At 34.9% G+C, this 22,904-nt stretch overlaps 1 protein-coding gene across 1 annotated transcript in view; it reads left to right on the forward strand.

The window, feature by feature from the left end:
- The first annotated feature begins 4,097 nt into the window (after nucleotides 1-4,097).
- Nucleotides 4,098-22,904, forward strand: part of LOC129241958 (protein bric-a-brac 2-like) — a 119,170-nt gene continuing 100,363 nt past the window's right edge. Inside the window, exon 1 of the mRNA XM_054878508.1 lies at nucleotides 4,098-4,253. Within this exon, the coding sequence (XP_054734483.1) occupies nucleotides 4,098-4,253 (156 nt within the window). The remainder of the gene's footprint in view (nucleotides 4,254-22,904) is intronic.

Consider the following 22,904-nt stretch of genomic DNA (forward strand, 5'->3'; position numbering starts at 1 on the left):
TGGGAACCGGCAATAACACCGATAATAATGTCAGCCTAGAAATCCAACGTAGAATTTCTGCCAACAAGTGCTACTTTGGACTAAGTAGGTACTTGAGTAGTAAAGTCCTCTCTCGACGAACAAAACTAACACTCTACCAGGCTCTCATCATGCCCGTCCTAACGCCCGCAGAAGCTTGGACGATGACAATTTGCGTAAATGAATAAAATTGTAAGCTTAATTTCTTTTCCCTTCTATACACTTTTGCACTTTAAGACCAAGATATAGGATTTAAGGGATAGGGAGGGTAGGGGAGGGGTTTCACTACTCCCCGGCAAACTTTCCAGAGTTTTTATAAATCTAGCAGTTTGTCTAGATTATAAATGTAATATAGCTCGTCCATTCTCAATACCAAAAATGTACTAAAAATGTTCAGAGAAAATAGTCGGTACTATCCTCATCCTCCAAACAAGATATGTGTACAGAGTGAAGTGTCGATGATGCCTGGGGTGACCGTATACTGTCTTGTGCCACCTAAATAGTCACGGCTTGTAACTCAATACTTTTCTATCTGAGAAGAAATTTTGCTACGACCTTGTTAGGCGGTCTTTTCAATAAACCTTTGATAGTCGCGCAGGTGTCAGTGCACCACTGAGATTTTCCATAGAAAGCCTCGATGTACCTAACTGTTTCCGCCATGCCTGGCCTGAAATTGGCTCCGATCTGATTGGGTACTCCAAAGAACCACAGATCGCCAATTCATTAGCCAGTACGTTGCGTTCCGTGCAAAATGTGCGTTCACTAATTTGAATTCATTCATTCATTCATTTTATTATACAATTCATATTCCCATTTATACACCAACAAACTAAATATCTGTCTTGGTGCTTATATTTAGCATTACTTTGTTAATTTTCTAGAAAATAAATGAAAAATGTAGACAATAAAAATTTGTACAAATATGCATTAGCGTTTGTAAAGAAAGCGGGCAGTGAAGTGCGTTGACTGGTAAATAGCGCAGCAGTAATGGGTGGCCGAGTTCGACGCACTAAATGTGCCGGGAAGTTCAGTTGGTTGGCTGCGAGCCTGGATAATGTCTTCACTCAGTTGCACTGTGGTTACGTTTATGATTTTGTCAATAATTCGTATTCTTTTAATTAATGTCTTCATAATTTTCTATACAATCTATAAATAGATAATAGCGGCCGCGGTAGTCGATTGCGTTGGTACATGACTACCGTTCGGGAAAGCGTAGGGTGCGTGAGACAACGAAGTGATAGAAAAAGTTTTTTTCCAATAGCGGCCGCCTCCCGATAGGCAATGACAAATATCCGAATGTATTTCTGACATAAAAAAGCTTCTCATAAAAAAACTACAGTGCACTCGCGATAACTCGAACTAATTAAAACAGGCGCTGTTCGATTTATCGAATTTGTTCGACTTATCAATTGAGTGTGCTATGTTAAAAAAACAGTCATCGATATCGATTTTTTTCAATTAAATTTATTTACTTATTTACATATGGATATGAACATGAATATGTTTAAAATAATTAATTCGTTTCAATATTTTTCATCAAATATTTGGCAGTCTTTGTGTCAGTTACACAAAAAAAGTCAGCTTTAACAGAAAAGTTAGGCCGAAAAGAAAGTTGTAATGTGTGTTTGTCTTTTCTTGCCTGCAGCAATGTTGAAGAGTGTTAACCTTTGCGGGGCTTACTTGTTCAGTTGTGGCCCACTGAATTACTTTATTGATAGAGCTAACTGCCCCCTCAGATGATATCCGCTCACATGTCTCAGTTGTGTTGTTAAACTCAGACTCAGAATCACTAGTTTCAATTATTACTTCTGTGTCGGTAAATTCGGCACCATCATTCCATTTGTTAACATCATAAAGCGTAAATTCGACCTGTAAATTATGTTTTTCATGTTATGTTCTTTCAAGATGAGTCCACTTATTGGGTAATTCTTTTTTCTTTGGGACATAAACCATTTGTATAAAGCGGCTTTCATTTTAGGAAACTCAGAAGCTTTTAAAGTTCTCCTCTTCCCAGGACCCAAAAACGTGTTGTTTACTGCTTTTAAAATTGCCTTGTCTTTCTTTTTTATAAGACTTATGGTGGACTTGGCTACCCCATATTCCTTCGCTAGAGAAGTAACACTACATCCACGTTTAATTTTGTTAAGGACTTCAGCCCTCTCTTTTAATGTTAAACACTTCAACCTTTTACGATCCATTACTCACATGCACTGATACACTACAAATGACAAATTTAAAGCAATTTGGTCAATGCAAGATGTTTTTCCCAGAAAACTAACGGGATATTAACGTCGAAATATTCATATGGACAATACACTAGTATACATATAATTTATATACATATACTATTACATATGTATGTATGTACAAAATGTACATGTTTGAAAAGAATGTGTGTACAAATAAATTTGTTTTTTTGTTCGAGTTATAGCGCTTTAATATTGTTCGAGTTACAAACTAGTCAATAGGGAAAAAAATGTGTTCGAGTTAGCACGTCGTTCGACTTAGTGGCTATTCGAGTTACCGCGAGTGCACTGTATTTGCCTTTCGGAGTCGGCTTAAAACTGTAGGTCCCTTCATTTGTGGAATGGCCTCAAGACGCACGCCACGAATAGGAGGAGGAGTTCGGCCAAGCACCTAACAGAAGTGAGCGCGTCAATTATATATTTTTATTTATAGATAGCAAATTGTTAAGCTTTTTCATTAACATATCCGCGCACTAGTGGAGGCGGACGAGTATCCAAGAGATATCGAAGGACACCGATTGAAAACTTTGATAGATAGTAGTAGAAGTTTGACCAACTCCTAAATGATCCAATTTTTCACCGTGTAATACGGGTTAATTTCACTAAGCGAGCAAAGGGGCGAATCGACTGCAGCTAAATTTTTTTGGTTATTTTTTTGTGCGTTAAAAGCCTGAATGCCTAAATTATTTTTAGCTCAATTTTTGCAAATTTCGTAACACTGTCTCTTTTGGCTTCAAATTAATATCAAGACAAAGAAATTCTTAAAATGCAAAGAATGAACTTTTCGATTTAATAGGGTGGTAATGTGGTTGCAAATGCAGCGGGAGCAATGAACACAAAAATTATAAATTCATACATATAAACATACTTACATGAATATATTTAAACATTTATAAGTTGAAAACAAGACACTGAAGGATCACGAAGTCAAACCATTGCAAGTGTATTGGGCATTAAATGGAAGGGGTGCGACTTCTTGGCAATACGTCTGTATGTATACCTCTATGCCTGTTTGTGTGGCTATGTGTATATGCACATACATATGTATATATATGTATGACGTAGTTGAAACTCTCTGTGAAAATGCATGCGGCAAGTTTGTGTCACCCTTCATCAGCGCCTGCTAATTTTCTCCAATTTCGCTCCTAAATGTCTGACCAACATCTCTTACTTTCACTCTTTCTCTCTCCATTTATTTGACAGTTCAAATGTGTTGGCACCTTTTGAACTTCACTTATCGGCAGCAGTAGTAGTAGTAGTCACTTGCTGCCAGTCACATTTTGGGCGCACAAAGTCACCATGCCATATAAGCAATGCCACCTTTTTTTCTGTTGCTCCTACTCTCTAAGTAGAACAACTGTCGTGCTTTATGTCTACCAACTGTCGTCGCAACTGAGTTGTTGGTAGTTACTAGACTTTGAAATACACACTTATTACACCTTCTGGGCGCCTGTTGCTCAATGCAATCTACTACTGTTTTTCCTTGCTAACGTGACGCCGCTACACTTTAAGGCACAAAATGCCTGAAATGCTCCATACACAAAAGCATACATAGTAAGCTTCGAACACGCGCGATAAGCCACCACATACATGTGTATATGTATATGTATGCGAGCGAAAAATTTGGCTCCGAAAGAGTTTACACTTGCGGCGCGTAGTAAATTTGGAGGCAGCGCGCGCCACTTCTCAACGCCACAACAATGCGCCACGACACGCTACACCATAACCGCTTCATTCATTCGTTTCATTCATTTCATTCACAAAAAACGAAAACTGTGAACTACAATAACACAGGTCATATGTATATGCATGTTTGTGTGTGTATTTACAACAATGACAACAACATCAGCATTAAAGCAGACACTGAAAGCATTAGCAGCTGTGATGCTAGCGTTGACTTTGATGGCTGCCGCTGACGCCATTTGCGTTGGCAGCAGCTCCACAAGAACACAAGCCACTGAGTTAAAAGAAACAACAAAAACAAAAAAAGTATAATAAAAGCAAGTTCGCACAAAATACAGTGCATACGCTACGGTGACGTCACTTTGACATTGGTCTCCTCCGTCCTACAGCGTCTTTTTGATGCCTCAACTACCTGCATACATACATACATATGTACATACATACATAAATACATATAAGTGAAAACAGTCAGCAAACTTGGACATACACACATTCAAAGAACAGACAATATGTGATTGCTTTTGGGATGCTGTGCGACTTTGTTTTCTTTTTGTTTTGTTTTTTCGTCTGCTCGTTATTCTCGGGTAATTCACAAGTTGTCGCTGCTCGCATTTGTGCTGCCCAGCATTTTCATCCATCCACATATTATACATTGGCTGAGTCTTCACGCTTTGTTTACATTTTTGTTTGGCCTGCTCGTCGGGTGACTACTTGACTTGACTTCCATTAGCTGGCTTGACGGGCATGGCTTGTTGGCTTGTTGCTTGCTGCTTGATGCTTGCGATGCTGATAGGTCTGTCAGATAGTCAGACAAGTCGGCTGACAAATCGACATTAAAGCATGCAGTTAGTCAGATACGTTGTCATTATGGTGAGTTCTTTGACTTTTCATTTTACTTTGATATTGGTTTTATTTATATTTTCTTTGGGCGTTCTTCTTGGTTTTTGTTTTTTGGCTTTGTACCTTTGAGCATTTACATTACTTTTGTTTGTTATTATGTTATATGTACACCCATCACTAATTTTTGGTCACTTTTGTTATTTATTTTATGGTAATTCTCATGCGGCACTGCACTAATATTCGGGTCTTTGGTGAAAAGTCCCGTCACAGTGGTCGTCAGTAAAACTCTTTTTGGACTCATGTCTAAGTTGCTTGTGAAAATTAAAAAAATTTTTAGCCAATAGAATTTTTGTATGTCTAAACAAAATTATGCAAAATATGGTCGGATGAAAGCATGCCTGCCGATTGGAATTTAAGTGTGCTCTGCCCAATCCATAAGAAGGGCGATCCTGCAATTTGTGCCAATTACCGCGGGATTAGTCTTCTAAATATCGCCTATAAGGTTCAAGCGAGCGTATTGTGTGAAAGGCTGAAGCCCACCGTCAACCAACTGATTGGACCTTATCAGTGTGGCTTCAGACCTGGAAAGTCTACCATCGACCAAATATTCACAATACGCCAAATCTTGGAAAAGACCCATGAAAGAAGAATCGACACGCACCATCTTTTCGTCGACTTCAAAGCTGCATTCGACAGTACGGAAAGGAGTTACCTGTATGCCGCGATGTCTGAATTTGGTATCCCCGCAAAACTAATACGGCTATGTAGGATGACGTTGCTCAACACCAGCAGCGCCGTCAGAATTGGGAAGGACCTCTCCGAGCCGTTTGATACCAAACGAGGTTTCAGACAGGGTGACTCGCTGTCGTGTGACTTCTTTAACCTGATGTTGGAGAGCATCGTACGAGCCGCAGAACTTAATCGCTCAGGCACAATTTTTTATAAGAGCGTACAATTGTTGGCGTATGCCGATGATATTGACATCATCGGCCTTAACAACCGCGCTGTTAGTTCTGCCTTCTCCAAACTGGATAAAGAGGCAAAGCGAATGGGTTTGGTGGTGAACGAGGACAAAACGAAGTACCTCCTGTCTTCAAACAAACAGTCGGCGCACTCGCGTATCGGCACCCGCGTCACTGTAGACAGTTATAATTTCGAGGTTGTAAAAGACTTCGTCTATTTAGGAACCAGCATTAACACCGATAACAATGTCAGCCTTGAAATCCAACGTAGAATCTCTCTTGCCAACAAGTGCTACTTTGGACTAAGTAGGCAACTGAGCAGTAAAGTCCTCTCTCGTCGAACAAAACTAACACTCTACAAGACTCTCATCATGCCCGTCCTTACGTATGGCGCAGAAGCTTGGACGATGACAACATCCGATGAAGCGACGCTTGGAGTATTTGAGAGAAAGATTCTGCGCAAGATTTTTGGACCTTTGCACGTTGGCAACGGCGAATATCGCAGACGATGGAACGATGAGCTGTATGAGCTTAACGACGACATAGACATAGCACAGCGAATAAAGATCCAGCGGCTACGTTGGCTGGGTCATGTCGTCCGAATGGATACAAACGCTCCGGCACTGAAAGTATTCGATGCGGTACCAGCTGGTGGTAGTAGAGGAAGAGGAAGGCCTCCTCTGCGTTGGAAAGATCAGGTGGAGAAGGACTTGGCTTCACTTGGTGTGTCCAATTGGCGCCGGTTAGCACGAGAAAGAAACGACTGGCGCGCTTTGTTAAACTCGGCCAAAATCGCGTAAGCGGTTATCGCGCCAATTAAGAAGAAGAAACAAAATTAAATTCTTTATTTGGTCTTCCAAATCGTCATCTTTTCATTTTCGTCAACTTTTTTCATGCATTTTATAAAACTTCACACACAACCTCACTTTTTTCGATAAAAAACAACACTTCCTTGTAAAATTAAAGGGTAAAATTATTTTTGCACTACTTCATCTCTAAAACAACAATTCTTTAATCAAAATTTAAATTTATCAAAAATATCTAAACTTAATTTCATGCTTCATATTCACCGGATGTCTTGAGTAATGTAAACTTGTCTAACTCATTTGATTGGGGGCCAAGCATTTTTGTTAGTCATGACTGGGACTAAAAAAAGTGGGTTTTTATTTATTTTACGAGACACGATTGTGAAGTCATCTACGTTTTAATCACTTAAATGCGATCACTTTATTGCAACCACATGCAAATTAAATGATATTTATCAATTGAGTTAAAATATAATTTTACGCGACTTTTATATTTGTATTAATTAAATATTATATTTTATGCGCAACTGCACCAAATGACTGCTTAAAAATATCTTTATTCACCTATGACTGCAAAATTATTTATCAGTCTTGAGTAACATGAAAAACTAGTGACTACAATTTTGCAACCTTTATTAAAAAAAAGTCACTGAAAGGCTGCAGTTAAAAATTATTATTTAATGAATGTGATTTCAACGATCTGAAGTCGCGTTGAATGCATTATTTAACACCTTTGGATTAAACTATATTCTATAATCTTTGTGTCATAAACTTTTGTTTTAGCGTGACATTTACTACTCAACAAACAAATAAATAATATTTGGTGTGTTTGGTGAACTCCTAGCCTTGCAAGAAACTCTCCCATTTTATGTTCAGAGCGTTGTACGAGGATTATTTCCGAAGCACAAGCACACTAACAATTATGGAAGAGGATGTCTCTGATCAACTTTGTTGAAAACAGTACTATAAGTAGTTCAAAGGGTCTGAATTTGTTTTTACCGAGGTTTCAAGTTTAAAAACGTTGAGCGAAAGCGTGAATAGTTAATCAAAAATAATAAGTGTAAAACGACTTGAAATACAATTTCTGTTCTCAGACTTCTGTAATAGAAATTAACGAAAGGTTTTCCTGTAGTACATTTTAACCCTATACTACATATCTTCTACTTAAATGAGCAAAGAAGTTCATTTAAGTAACTGCGGAATTTAATTTTCAGCGAAAAGTGAAGACAGACAACTTTATTGGGAGCTACCGAAGACGAAAACTAGTACGGGTTAAGGTGAGTGTGCAAGAAAGCTTGCATGTATTAAACTATCTCCGATGAGAGTGATGAAAATTGCATGAAGCGTAATTTAAAAGTGACGATTGTTCCCCTTCATGTATTTAGTTCTATCCATTTTAATCCGCGTTGGCGGTCCCAACACCTGGGACAAGCAAATGTCAAATGCGTGTATTGAAAGCATTGCAATACATTGGGCTCATGCTACTGATAATATATAAAGTGCTTGACGATTCGTCAGTCCGGGACAGGCCCCTGTTACTGACAGCTACCCACAAGTAAGTGTAGATTTGCATTCATTCTTCTGTATTCACAGTGTGTCTTGTGGCAGCGCAATTTTTTTCGCGCGCCGTTAGTATTGATGGTAGGGATTGCGCCGTTGGCATTACATTGTGAGTTTATTTCCCCGCACATATGTACGTATGTATGTATCTACACCAATTTTCTTTCATCTGCTATTGTTTTTTATCAATTTTATATTATTTCATGCCAGTTCCCGAGTTACAGCCACTCTACCCATAAATTAATTTCTTCACCGGCTTTGCTGGCGTGTTTTTCTTGGCGGTGCACAGTTCAATTTCTCGCTGACTGGCTGACTAGCTGACTGGCTCAATTACTACAAAATATTTATTTATTTGTTTGTTTGCTCTATGGTTGTGTGTGTATTGTGTCTATGTTTGCGTTCTTGTAATGCCGCCGTGTAACCTACCTTGCTATTTATTTTATATATTGTTGTAGTCTTTTTGTGTTTACTTTATTGCAATCATATTTTTTAAATGCAGGCCTATTGTTTTTATTGTTATTATTTTATTGTACATATATGTATATGTATTTAAATGTGCATTAGAGTGGGTGAACATTTTCGAACACAGAAAAGTTTATTTGCCAACTCTGGAAACGATGCCTAATGATAAATGAGGGGATTTTTTTAAATGTCGGAAAAGTTGGAATAATATTTTAAATTCGATATTTCTTTTTATATAAATACATCAAATATACAAACAAAATTATCGTTGCTATGCTGAAGCAGCGAAAGAGTCATAAGACGAGGCATAAGACGGTGTAACAGATTCATATATATCAGTGAAAATTTAAAAGAGAGTAAAACACGGAGCTTTCTGAAATTTTTGAAAAAAAAAAGAAAACGTATTCAACTGGTAAATTTATCTAACTAAAAAGCGTTAACACACTATTTTTTGTGAAAATATATAGAAATAATAATTTACCCTATACATTTTTGATTTTATATTTCGTTGAATAAGCTATTTTTAACCCACCTTTTTTAAAGCTTTCGGTTGGGCCTGGGTCCTGTTCGAGGATCCTTTTTAACCGTAGATCAGCCCTACAAAAAACTTCACAATTCCATACCGTGTATCTTTTTTGATACATACCGAATTATTATTAAAAATGAAACAAACCAATGTGTTTTTAACTAGATTTTGAGATAGTTATAAAATTAAGCTTTATTGACGCATTTTGTACAAATATTTTCCATATGTTTGTCTTTACAATAAGGTTTTTTGCATTTGCTGCAATATAAAGAGGTCCATTTGTTTTTATTTTCTCCGGAACTATAACACATACAACATCTTGCTCGATTCTTTTTTTCCAAACTTTCCATTTTAGCCTTTTTTGAAGATCCAGCTTCGTTCTCGTCTGCACTGTTGACGACGCCAGTAAAGAAAATCGACGAAAGCATGCCATTTTGAGTACGTTGGGATTGTTTTTCAACATAAGGTTTAGCTAATGAAATGGCAAGTTCATGAAGAAAACACTTGCGTTTTGTGTGCTTCCTTGTAGACTTCCAGTTTGGATCTATTTCATTATATATAATATATGAGTTTAATGCTGAGATGTCAATCATATTGGAAAAAACTGCCATAGTCCAACGATTGTTTTTTCGCTTGCAACTGTAACAGGTTAACATTTTGTCCACCGTATCAACTCCTCCTTTCGTCGAGTTATAAAAGGAAATTAATTCTGGCAATTTTTTTGAGTTACCTAGAACATTCGCGTCGTGGTGCATTGTGCTCATAACAATTGTGCACTTGTTTTTATGGCTCATATACGAAACAAGAGTAGTGTCCGGAGTAAATGCAAAAGTTGAATTATATCTAGGAATGTTTTTGCACTGAAGTAACTTTGGAGGAATGGATCTCTTATTTTTGCGCATTGTTCCAACCATCGTTAAATTGCGTTTTAAAAGTTTTTGACCCAAAGTATGCGACGAGAAAAAGTTGTCCATGGTAACGTTGTGACCTTTCAATCCTTCCACTAAATCAAGTACGACCCGCTCGCCTTGATTGCGCTCTGGAACTCCAGTAATTCCTTTTCCCAAATAAGGCTGTATTTTCCAAACATAACATGTTTCGGAATCAACGGCCAACCAAAACTTTATACCGTACTTCTCGGGTTTGGACGGAATGTACTGGCGAAACTTACAGCGGCCGTGAAAACCCAATAATTGTTCGTCTACTGTGATGCAATCATGAGGATTATAGAACGTAGGGAGTAGTTTTACCCACCGTTCCCAAAGATCGCGAATTGGTGCAAATTTATCTTCACTTCTTCTCTCTCGTCGACTAAGTACGTCATCAAAGCGTATAACTTTCAATACATATAAAAATGTTTTTTCGGTCATAATTGTGCGAAATATAGGTCGCCCATATGTAGTATCGAATAAATCATGCAAAGTTTCATTTTTAGATCTATATAAGTATTCGAAAAAAACAATTTTTTATTTATGATATTTTAGTTTTTATATGTATTAACGTACTTATATACACCAGCCAATATCAAAACAGCCAGAAAAGCCAGAAGTAGATCTTCATCAATTTCTAAATGTTTATCTCCATGCAATTCTTTCCCATACTTATTCGAATTTTCAATTATTATTTTCGTAATCGATGTAGGGAAAAATAATAGCATGGAATCTCGGATGTTTCCAACTCGGCTAGATGCGTTTCTTGTTACTCCTAAAAGAAGTAAGTCAGTATGTAAATTGAAAAATCGTAATATAAAATAGCACAGTTAGTAACCTGGTCTCAAACTAATGACGTTTTCCGCCCTTGAACGACCGATGGTGTATGGCTCTGGCCTCCATATGGTACCATCTTTTGCAGTATATAACGGATCAATATCAAAGTTGAGTCCAATATTCTCAGAAATATCTGATAAAAAACTTTCATTTGAGTCATTTTCAAACACATAGTCCTCCGCCTCAGTTTCTGAATTTGAAAAATTTCCATTTTCAGATTCATCGTTTGAACTGTTATCCATAACTTCATTCACCAGCTCCTCTAAAGTTAAATATTGCGGACGCGACATTTTTGAACCAAACTTCACTAACAATCACTTATTCACAAAAAAACGTCCGAATAATGTCAAAACAAGGGTGAAACTAAAACTATTTGCAGGAAAAATCATAAAAAATTTCATATGTATCAAATATGATACAATGAGTAGAATTATGAAGTTTTCGTTTTTCTCGCGGCCTACTTGATTTTAAAATTTGAAACTCAGTTTAAAATGCTTATATTAACGGAACAAACAAAGTCATAAAAGTTGAGGTAAGTGTTGCCAACGTGGAAGAATTTATTGGCTTCTAAAATATGAAATGTATCATTTTTGATACAAAGAACGATCTACGGTTAAAAGTATTCTAAAATTAAATTTTAGGAATCTGCCTGGCAGCCCTAGTCGTTAGCTATAAAAGAAATATTTTAAATACACATCCAAAGGCGTAATTTTCAATGTATGAAATATCCTTTTCCCCTTAGGGCCTATTTTACGAGTGCGCCTTTTTTTCTTCTGTCGTAAGTGCCGTATAGTTTTATGTCGTAAAGTTTTGAACGACTAAACAAATGCTTAGAAGACTTGAAAACACAACCAACTATTTTTTAACTTTATGGAAATTCATAATATGACTTTGGACGATACCTGACGCACCACCTGAATATATTTTTAGTAGCTTAGAGTTTACGATAAACAACAATCCGATCCCAAAAATGCAGGAAAATTCTGCCAAAAGAAATGAAGCGCCCTAATGGCAAATATACCCGTAATGCGTATATTTGAATCTACTATTGTCGTATCGACAATTTGTGCTGTATTCCGACAAACTGTGCTGCTTGCTAGCAGAGCTATCAGAGCGGCATTTGCTGAGCCATGTCAGTTGTAGTTATTCGTTTTGTTATTAACCGCCGCTCGTAATTGTTGTTGCAGTTGTTGTAAGAAAATTATAGGTATTTGCCCTTCTGGCAGCGTAGAGGCAACGGAGCGCAACAATAAAATATATCCACATACATAAGTATGTATGTATGTCTATGTATAATAAAATTTATAAAAGAATTTATTTCGTGGATGGCAGGAGTATGCGGCAATGGGGGTGGTTGACTGTGCGGTCTGAGCAGCAGTCGCATTTCCACAATTCTTGTTTATATTATTATTATTATTATTTTAACTTTTTTTGTTTGCACTTTTTGATGCTATAATTGCGAATACAAGCTTACATAGAAATATGCGTATATATGTATGTACGTGTGCATATTAGGGCGGACCAATTCGTATGAGAAGAATTTTTTCGACATTGTTTCTTGCAGATTCTCAGAAAATTATAAAAAAATGTGCATTAGAGCATTGCTATAGAGTCGATTTCGAGCACCTACAAAATCTAAAAGAAACAATCTTGAATTAATCCAAAAATAGTGACGTAGTTACGGCCATGAAGATAATAAGTAGAGAACGACCCTTCATGTTGCAACTTAAAAGGATGTCAAATAATACTAAATACAAATAAAAGAAATGATGATTCTAAAAAAGAATTAAATTAAATTAATTGGGTTCTTACACGTTTTACACGTTTTAGTTTGATTTTCCTAAAAATAATAATTATATTAAAAAATTGCATATAATTTGGTTAGTACCGCTATCTTATCGTTTTTTAAATAGGACCTGAATATCAAAAATAAATAAAATTCACAGGTACAAGTTTGTATGAAAAATAATATTCATAATACCTTAGTAAATACTAATGGCCATATTAACCCTCTATCCAGTAAGACCGTCTACAGCCGGTCATTATAAAACCCTCCTGGGTTTTATATGTAATTTTCTTTTTCGTGTGAGTCGGTATGGCTGCCTTGAAACGACTATGACAGAACCATTCCAAATCGTTTATAGTGTTCATTTGTTTCATTTTGATGTTTATCGTCAGTTTAGTAATGGCCGTCGTTGAAATCAGTAGAAAAAATTACAGTTGAAAAATTTTACTTGATGCTTTCCATTTCAATTCAACCGGGCTATTCGGGTCATGTTCTTCGATTTCGATGTAACTCAAATATGTTGCTCTCTGGTCAAAATAATGAGACACGTATTTTTTTGTTCGCCCGGAAAACAATTTTTTCAAGAGTTATCGGCAATTTTGTTTTTCGGCTCAAAATCGATTTTTTTAATTATAATATATAAGAAAAAATTTTTTTTAAATGCCCATAACTTTGTCAAAAATGAATCGATTTTAATAATTCTGGGCACAAAATGATCATCCTTACTTACACGAGCGACTTAATGTAGAAACAATTGCAAAAAAGTAGTTGAACATTTTTTATTTAGCAAAAAAGAAAAAAATTTAAATTTTTTCGAAATTCAATATTTCAAAAAGTATATATTTTTTTTTTATAACTTTTTCCAAATCAAGCGGACGCCTCAAACTTCAATTGAGCTGAATGCCCAGTAGCTAAAATGAGTTGTTTTTGAGTAATGAATTTTTGAGTAAAAAACTTGTTTCGCACTTTTTGTTTTTTGGAAAATAAAAAATTTTCAACAACTTTTTTGCAATTGTTTCTACGTGAAGTCGCTCGTGTAAGTAATGACGATCATTTCGCTTCCAGAATCATTAAAATCGGTTCATTTTTGACTAAGTTATGAGCGTTTAAAAAAGAAAACAATTCTTATATAATGAAAAAAATCGATTTTGAGCCGAAGAACAAAATTGCCGATAAATCTTGAAAAAAAAAATTTTTCGGGCGAACAAAAAAATACGTGTCTCATTATTTTGACCAGAGAGCAACATATTTGAGTTACATCGAAATCGAAGAACATGACCCGAATAGCCCGGTTGAATTGAAATGGAAAGCATCTATATTAGAATTTTTTTTAAATGCCCATAACTTAGTCGAAAATGAACCGATTTTAATCAAATTTTAAAAAAGTTGTTGAAAATTTTGTATTTTCCAAAAAACAAAAAGTGCGAAACAAGTTTTTTACTCAAAAATTCATTACTCAAAAACAACTCATTTTAGCTACTGGGCATTCAGCTCAATTGAAGTTTGAGGTGTCCTCTTGATTTGGCAAAAGTTATAAAAAAACGAAATACACTTTTTGAAATATTGAATTTCGAAAAAATTTCAATTTTTTTTCTTTTTTGCTAAATAAAAAATTTTCAACTACTTTTTTGCAATTGTTTCTACATTAAGTCGCTCGTGTAAGTAAGGATGATCATTTTGAGCCCATAATTATTAAAATCGGTTCATTTTTGACAAAGTTATGGGCATTTAAAAAAAATTGTTTCTTATATAATTAAAAAAAATCGATTTTGAGCCGAAAAACAAAATTGCCGATAACTCTTGAAAAAATTTTTTTCTGGCCAACAAAAAAATACGTGTCTCATTATTACATCGAAATCGAAGAACATGTCCCGAATAGCCCGGTTGAATTGAAATGGAAAGCATCCTTTTCGTTTGTGAAAAAGTGACAAAACATTGCAGAAATTTCTTCAAAAATTCAAAACAGGTATGTTTTTCTGTATATTTTTCAATGCAACTATTAGTTATAGGGAAACTGAAAAAAGAAAAGTGATTTTTGTGAAGTTTTTATTGACCGTCTACAGACGGTTATTCCGCATTACGGCTAATTTTTCATATATACATGTGATACTTTTTGTGCACTTTTTGGTACAGTAAAAGTGAATAAAAATGTTCGTTTTTGGTGTACCAAAATTAACGTTATATACATAAGTTTTACAAGATTTTTTGACGATTATTTATAGTCGGCTGGATAAAGGGTTAACATATTAATAAATATGTATGCCTGTAGACTCATGGCAGTGATAAGTGGCTTCTGGTCTGTCGGGGAACAAGCAGCCAAAATGGGCATCCCTCACAATGCATACTGTCACAGTTGTAAACAATCGGGGAAAATGGAAACGATTTTCCATTTTCTTTGTGAATGCCCTGCCATATGAAAGAAGATAATATCAACCCTGGGCAAACCACTCTTCGACAGTCTCGAACTACTGTCTGGCTTAGACGTCAACAACCTAATAAGGTTCTTAAGCCACACAGACTGGATATAGTCATGCTATAAATAACCGTTAAACAAGTTGGTAGCGAGGATATGGCAACAAAATGTGGCAGAGGCGTTGTTTGGCTTCCGGATGAATCACCAGTTAAACCAACCAATTAATCATATTACTTCGTATAGATCAAAGATTGTTTCTCTTAAAATTTGTGGTGCTCAAAATTGACTTTAGAGTTGTTCACATATAAGAACAATATGAAAAAAAATTATCCGCCCTAATGTACATATATTAAAATTAAGAATTACAAATATAGCGAAGTTATATTTATTTATTTATCTACAAATACATTGTAGACATTTAAATAAGTAAAATGAATGAATATCTCAAGCTATGTATCTTGCGCGAGTCGACTCTATCGGCTCTATCTGCACCGTCATTATTATTACGCTGTTGCTGCTGCTAGCTAAATGACTTGCAAAGGAATTGAGCGCAGTGGCGTGCAATTAAAAGTAACAAAATTAATGTAGCACAATTTCCCTTCGATGTTGCTTTATTTATTTTTTTGTTTTGTTTTTTTTTTTCTTTTTGGAGTTGGTGTTTTGTTGTTTTTATTGTTATATTTCTCCCATTGCGCTCTCCGCCAACTGCTGTTTCACAATAGGCCTAAGTACCAGCACCTTTGCCCATTAAATATACATATATTAATAAACACAACAAATAAGTATACATATTGACGAACAGGCATGGTTTGTTTTGCCACAATGCAGCGAGCTATAATACATACATATAAGTATATGTGTATATACACATATTTAAATACATATGGACATACCCATGTACGTTCACGCTGACATGCATACTTACATTGCACCACCTTCACTTGGTTTCAACGGTAATATTTTTCTCAATTATAGAAATAACAATCGACAATAATATAATGTGTTATAATTAAGTTTTTTTTCTTGTTGTCTTCAAATGTAGCAATAAATAAAATACGAACATACAAATATGCCACACTTACTTTTATTTACATACATTTGTATTTCTTCGGCGCTTATACCGCTCGCGTGTATGCACATATGGGAGTATGTACTTACATATGTACGCATTTGTGTCTTTATCGTCTATCTGCCATGCATCCGTATTTGAGAGCAGTTACAAATTTTGCTGCAAGCCATATTTTTCCCGCCTTTCAGTCACTTTCCGCTGATTGTCTGTCTCGATTGTTTGATTGCAAGACGGAAATGTCAAAGCAACATATGACATTATGGTGTCGAAAAATTATAATTATGCACAAGTAGATATATATATGTATGCAGACTTTTCTACATATTTACATAGCATATGGATTATTATTATAATGCATTTAAGTCAGGCATCAAGTCTAAAGTTTGTACGAATTCTGCCTGAGTACCGTATACGCAAAATATGAAATAAATGTGTTTTTCTTGTTTATGTATTTGTCTATAATTAAATTTTTTTATGCATATGTATGCAAATTAATTTGCCCTGTGAGGGATAATTCAACTGATCGGTATTTACATCATTTGTCAACTGGTTTTACAGCCACATAATACGAATTTCCTTAACTCTTTTGAAACGGAGCGTCGAGTTTTAAAAACCAAAATATTCGCTCAGTGTTGTAATGACCGCTCTAATAATACGTTCACATATGCATTAATCACTTATAAATCCACCAAATTAATCTACCCGTTCACTTATGGCAGATTACCGGCAAAATCTACAATCAGCTGTCAATATTGCTTTGAGAGGTTTTTCTTCATAGAAATTATTTTGGTGGAATATTTCGGTGTATTGGGTTTTTTTAATTATTATGAACGATATGAAGAAAATACAAGGAGAAGGAATAGCTAATTTAATTGCGCAATTAATTGGTTGCTAGTAATAAACAGTAGGAGGAAATCCGTTTGCGACGTTTACTGAGGTTGCAAAAAATTATGGCAGTAATACGCATACGAAATTCGATATTACATTTTATAGTGAGTAATAAGAGGACAAAACGTTTATGGGCAAACGCTTTTTTCTGTAAAATGAATCCCTAATTAATTATATTTAACAAAAATTTTATTAGAATTATATTTGCAGACCTGTTTGCTTTACCGGCATCCATTTCATTTAGTTTTTATTTTGATGTTTCTCCTTACATTCTTAATAATAATTATCGATAACACAGAAAACACAGGGTTGTATGTCAAAAAGCTTCGTTATTAATATATCTGGGATTATTTTATAATCTCAGATTTTGGGAGAGAAATTTTGTATGGGAAATCGCGCTTTTTAATTACGGATTTTGAGTTAAGCGCGAAAAAGTAGATCATCTACTTATATGTGAACGTATTATAAGTGATAGAAAATGATGTTTTGTAATACCGGTCGCCACTTGGCAAGTAATGTCAAGTCACCTACTGTACTTCTGCTATGAAAAAGCTCCTAATAAAAAAACAAATACTCAAATAATTTTTTTTTAAATAATGCATAATGATATAGCGGAAACATATGTTATAGGGTAGTAGTTATAATATTTTTGGTTTTGAATCATTACGTACACATCTGATAACACTATACCTGATCTGGAATTACTTGTGTTTTTTTTTCTATTGTTTCATATTTGACAGACGTTAGTGACAGTGTCTGTTCGAATTTCAAAGTGTAAGCTTCTTTTTGCGGGTGTGGTGTATAAGAAAAAATAATGGGTTATTATTGTGTTATATACTCTTATTTTTTTGATGATTTCTAATGGGGTTTTTATAAAAATAAATTGAAAATTTTGCCTTGTAGAGATGGGGAAGTGTGCTGACCACACACCAACTAAAAAAGCAAAAATTTCCCCAATGTTGGAACATTGTGAATATACCCAACGTCAAATAGCTGAGTTACTAAATGTTTCGCAGTCCAGCGTTCGAAATATTAAGATAAAATTAGACGCTAAGAAACCAAAGAGAATTTTGTTTGGGTATAATAATTTGGCCACCCTCTGTACATTCCTCGGCTTGTGGAATAATATCCAGACGCACACCATAAATAGGAGGATGAGCTCGGCCAGAACACTTAACAAAGAATGTAATCGCCCAAATATTGTTATGTACCTATTTTATATTTACCGCTTTGGAATTAAAAGGAATACAAATTTAATTTCATATTATTGTATAATTACTGTGTCAGCCCCACAATCTAACCTTGCAATATATCATATACATTTATATTCCAAATGTTCTGCAAAATAACTGCTTTTTCGAGGCAATACACAAGAGTGTATTTGTATTAATTAATTTATTTTAATAAAAACATAATACAAGAGTCGGCAGAAAATAGTACCGATTTGACTAAACTGTTCTTTTAATGGCAGCAAAAATAAATCTTAATAACAAATCTAAATTAACAACGAAGACCCTAGTAGCCAGACCCCAATTAAGTTAGGGTTATATTGTATATATTCCCAATCAATAATAATAATAAATCTAAATGAGTCCAATCAACAAAACGGGGGTCATTTGGCTTCAATCCTTCCACGAGTCATATTTTATGGGCACGTAAGCCAAGATTCTTATGTAAAATTTTCCACGTAGTTGAGAACGAAGACGAATCGACATTTCGGCGCCTTCTCCAACACTTCGCTCTATGAATTTCACGAACATATTTTTTTTTTTTTTAAGTAAATTTCCACAATTTGGTAGCACTCTTCTGGCGATAAACGATTCGGCATGACTTGCCAACACAGTTTGCCATTCTCAGCTGCCCAAGCATAGTTATCGACATCAATAGATTTCATGCAGCTAAAAAGCACCCGATACAAGATGGGGCAAAACTAATCATGAAAGTTTATTTTTGAATAACTTTTGTACTAAAAAAACCTTTTGAGTGATGGAAAAAAGTTTTTGTTAAGTGATGGAAATTTTTTTTAACATTTTCCGCTTTTGTTTGTATGCTGTAGTTGCTTAGTTCACAAAGTCGAATGTGATTGAAATACAACTCGAATGAGATTTAAATTTTAATTTTGCGGAAAGTTAGTTAATTTTTTGCCAATTTCTATAAGAAAATGACAGTTAATAATTATTTCTTCGATGAAACTTTCTTTTGAGGATAGCGGCCAGACTAATTGTGCCTACAATTTTTGATTTATAATGAATAAAAATATGTTCGATTATGCAAGTGAATAGAGCTTTTAAAAATGAAATTAAAAATTAATAAAAAAAACGTTCGAAAATCTTTATACAGATTTTTATACTGTTATAACGAAAAAATCCACCTGCTCTTTTATGCAGAATATATTCAAATCAATTCCAACTTAAGATAAAAAAAAAATTAATAATGTAGTTTCGAAAAACGCGCGTTTAAAATTTTCTGACGTTCTTTTTGGGTGTTTGGCCGAGCTCCTCCTCCTATTTGTGGTGTGCGTCTTGATGTTGTTCCACAAATGGAGGGTCCTACAGTTTCAAGCCAACTCCGAGCCGCAGATATTTTTTTATGAGGAGCTTTTTCATGGTAGAAATTCACTCGGTGGTTTGCCATTGCCTGTTGAGAAGCGACCGCTTTAGAAAAAGCTTCCATAATTTTGGTGTTTCACCGAGATTCGAACCTACGTTCTGTCTGAATTCCGAATGGTAGTCACGCACCAACCCATTCGACTATGGTGGCCGCCCTACATACATATCATAATATTTTGTTAGATAGTAGAGCACATTTTAAGTAAAACAAAGAACGGTTTGTTTAAATTTTTGCAGGAGCTTAAGATTTTAAATTGTATAAAACTTGGTGTTAACATCACTCAAATATATTTCAGCCATAAAGATGATACCACTATGCGCTCAATATGATTATTGATTCCCACTGAATTGTCTCTTCGCTTTGCCCAAGTCAAAATGCATGTTGCTAATAATTATTTTACAGCTTTAGTAGATGCATAAATTTTGGTACTTCAATATAAGTAAAAGAGAAAATGAGAAAAAAAGAGAGTGACGATGGGCACCAGATACACAGGCATCCGTTGGACTATCTGTGTTGGCCGTTAAGGTAGGGCAGATACCGCTAAATGGCTTTAGATTAGTGATTCTAGTCATAACCTTTGTGTATTAGATTTTGGAAAGTCTAATAAAAACTTGATAAATTTCCCCTCAATGATTAGCTAATTAATCCATTTTGGTTTGAAGATTCTTGAAGGTAAAATCTGAATTATATCACACAATACTTGGTAAACATCTGAAATATACACGTGCACATATGTGTGTAAACGCGAATGCTTATTAGGCAAGTCGTCATTTGATTATCACGCACTTGAGAAAGAGCAAAGTACAAGCAATAGTTATGACTTTTGTTCCATACTTTGTTGTGCAATTTTGTCGATCTAATTCTGCAAATATTTTTGGTTAAGCAGTTAGGGGTGTTTAGGAGAGTAAGTTTAAAAAGCAAATAATGTCAAATAAAATTTACAATCCACACTGAATTAGTTTATTACTTTATTTAATATTACGTGTTTTTTGTAACAGTATACAATTCCAATAACCTTGACTCAAATGTGTACTAAAAGGCGAATGCAAACATGTATATAAAAGTACTTTAGGCGGCAGGTACCTATTTATACTTATGTGCACACATATGGTCATTAAAATAGATACCCTCCCGTTCATACGGCAAATGCAAGTGTTAAAAATTAATAATAGCAGATAAAGTATGTTATTTTCATTTCATAGATTAGTATAACAAATATAAGAAAAAATTCAAGGAACTTTTAAAACTTAAAATAGAAACAATAGGGGCAAAAAGGAAATATTCACGAAGTTATTGAAATAGGTTCGAATAGATGCGATGCCAGAAGAACTTAGTGATTTTATTAAAACTGTTGTTTATCAATAATCACTGTGTCTAGCATGATTGTTAATGACTTTCTATATTTGATTTTGTTATAGCACTTCTACTGAAAGATGCTAACCAGAGCAACTTGAAATGCGAGAGTGTTTTTGCTCATTTGATAGTTTTGTTGTTTTACAACCGATTTGCAACACAATTCGTACATATTTGGAAAGGCTGGAACTTATAAAATCGTGTGCTGAAATTTTAAAGTAATCCGAGCAAAATTGAGGGAATTATAGCACTTTTACTGTGGGAGTGATGCTTTGATTTCTTTTACCAAAAATTATTCTTATTTTTGAATGTTTCCCTCCCGATTCGCTTTTTGTTTAGCAAATCCGTAACCTTAACAGTATTTTGTAAAATCCATTAACGTCCTAACATTGAGTGGTGTTTTGGGTAATTACAGTATCTTTCATAAAGTCACCGAAGTTGTAGGTATATTCTCCTGAGCAAATGATAGCATCACTTCTTGAAGTATGACTTTGTAAATAAATTTGCACATTTTATTTGTTACGATTTGAATAGGTCCTACTCATACTCAAGAGAATCATTGGGAAAAACTTTATGTTGTCACCGCCATGCTTGACTGGTTTTTTTGTGAACCGTGGTGAGAATTCTTGCCTTTTAGGACGTCTGACAACTCGCCCGGCGTTATTTCCAAATAAATTTAGTTTTGTTTCATCGCCCCAATTATTTGATACCTTGTGGTCCTCTTCCTTAAATTTGATTGTTGCAACAGAGGAGCTTTACGAGCAATTCTGCCTGGTGGGTTCATGTTTTACAATCGACACCGTACAGTTTTCGCTGATACTACATATGTTGTTGATTTCAGCTTTAATGGCCTTTGATGACTTAAAAGGATCCCTCTTGGCGAGGGCCACAATTAAATAATCAGAGGATTTTGTGGCTTAAAGGCATGTACAACAACATTTTTGGACCGCCCAAGTGACTCAGCGTTAAATTTGTACTTGTTTTTTTTTCGAAGATTGTCAATAAGTCTCCGCTCCTCTACTGTGCAATGCTGTTCATATTTGAAATAAATTTATATTAATTACACAGGCTTGCGAAATGTCGCTTTTTTACAGTTTCTACAATCGCTATGTTGTTTCTTGAAGATTTTTTTATGCTGAAAACGAATATGACCTTGAAAATGCTCCAGCACGTCAGAATTTTTGGCAATTTGAGGTTAAATAGTCAAAAAATGCAGATTTTGGCCATTTTTTAAATTTTTTTTGAGAAAGGTAAAGTTTTTTTTTTAATTTTCCACAACGGCATCGCAAAGTACTACTCTTTAGCTTTAAGACACTTTTTTAAAAATATTTTTACGATTAATATAAAAAAAGTTATTCTATTTTCAATTGGAGACTTTTAGATATGCAAATTCAACCTTTCTAACTCTCTAACGCCCCTGTAAAGGGCGAATTCAAAATAGTATAACTTTTTTTATATTAATCGCAAAAATATTTTTAAAAATGGATTTTAAAGCTGAAGACTAGTACTTTGCGATGCCGTTGTGGAAAATTAAAAAAAAAAACTTAAAAAAAAAAAAATAAATAATTGGCGCGTACACTTCTGTTAGGTGTTTGGCCGAGCTCCTCCTCCTATTTGTGGTGTGCGTCTTGATGTTGTTCCACAAATGGAGGGACCTACAGTTTCAAGCCGATTCCGAACGGCAGATATTTTTATGAGGAGCTTTTTCATGGCAGAAATACACTCGGAGGTTTGCCTCTTACCTTGCTCAAAAAAAATTAAAAAAATGGCTAAAATCTGCATTTTTTGACTATTTAACCTCAAATTGCCACAAATCCTAACGTGCTGGACATTTTCAAGGTCATATTCGTTTTCAGCATAAAAAAACCTTCAAGAAACACCCATAGCCGTTTTAGAAACTGTACCTCGCAGGACTG

This window comes from Anastrepha obliqua, chromosome 3 (assembly GCF_027943255.1).
Source record: "Anastrepha obliqua isolate idAnaObli1 chromosome 3, idAnaObli1_1.0, whole genome shotgun sequence".
Classification (NCBI taxonomy): Eukaryota; Metazoa; Arthropoda; class Insecta; order Diptera; family Tephritidae; genus Anastrepha; species Anastrepha obliqua.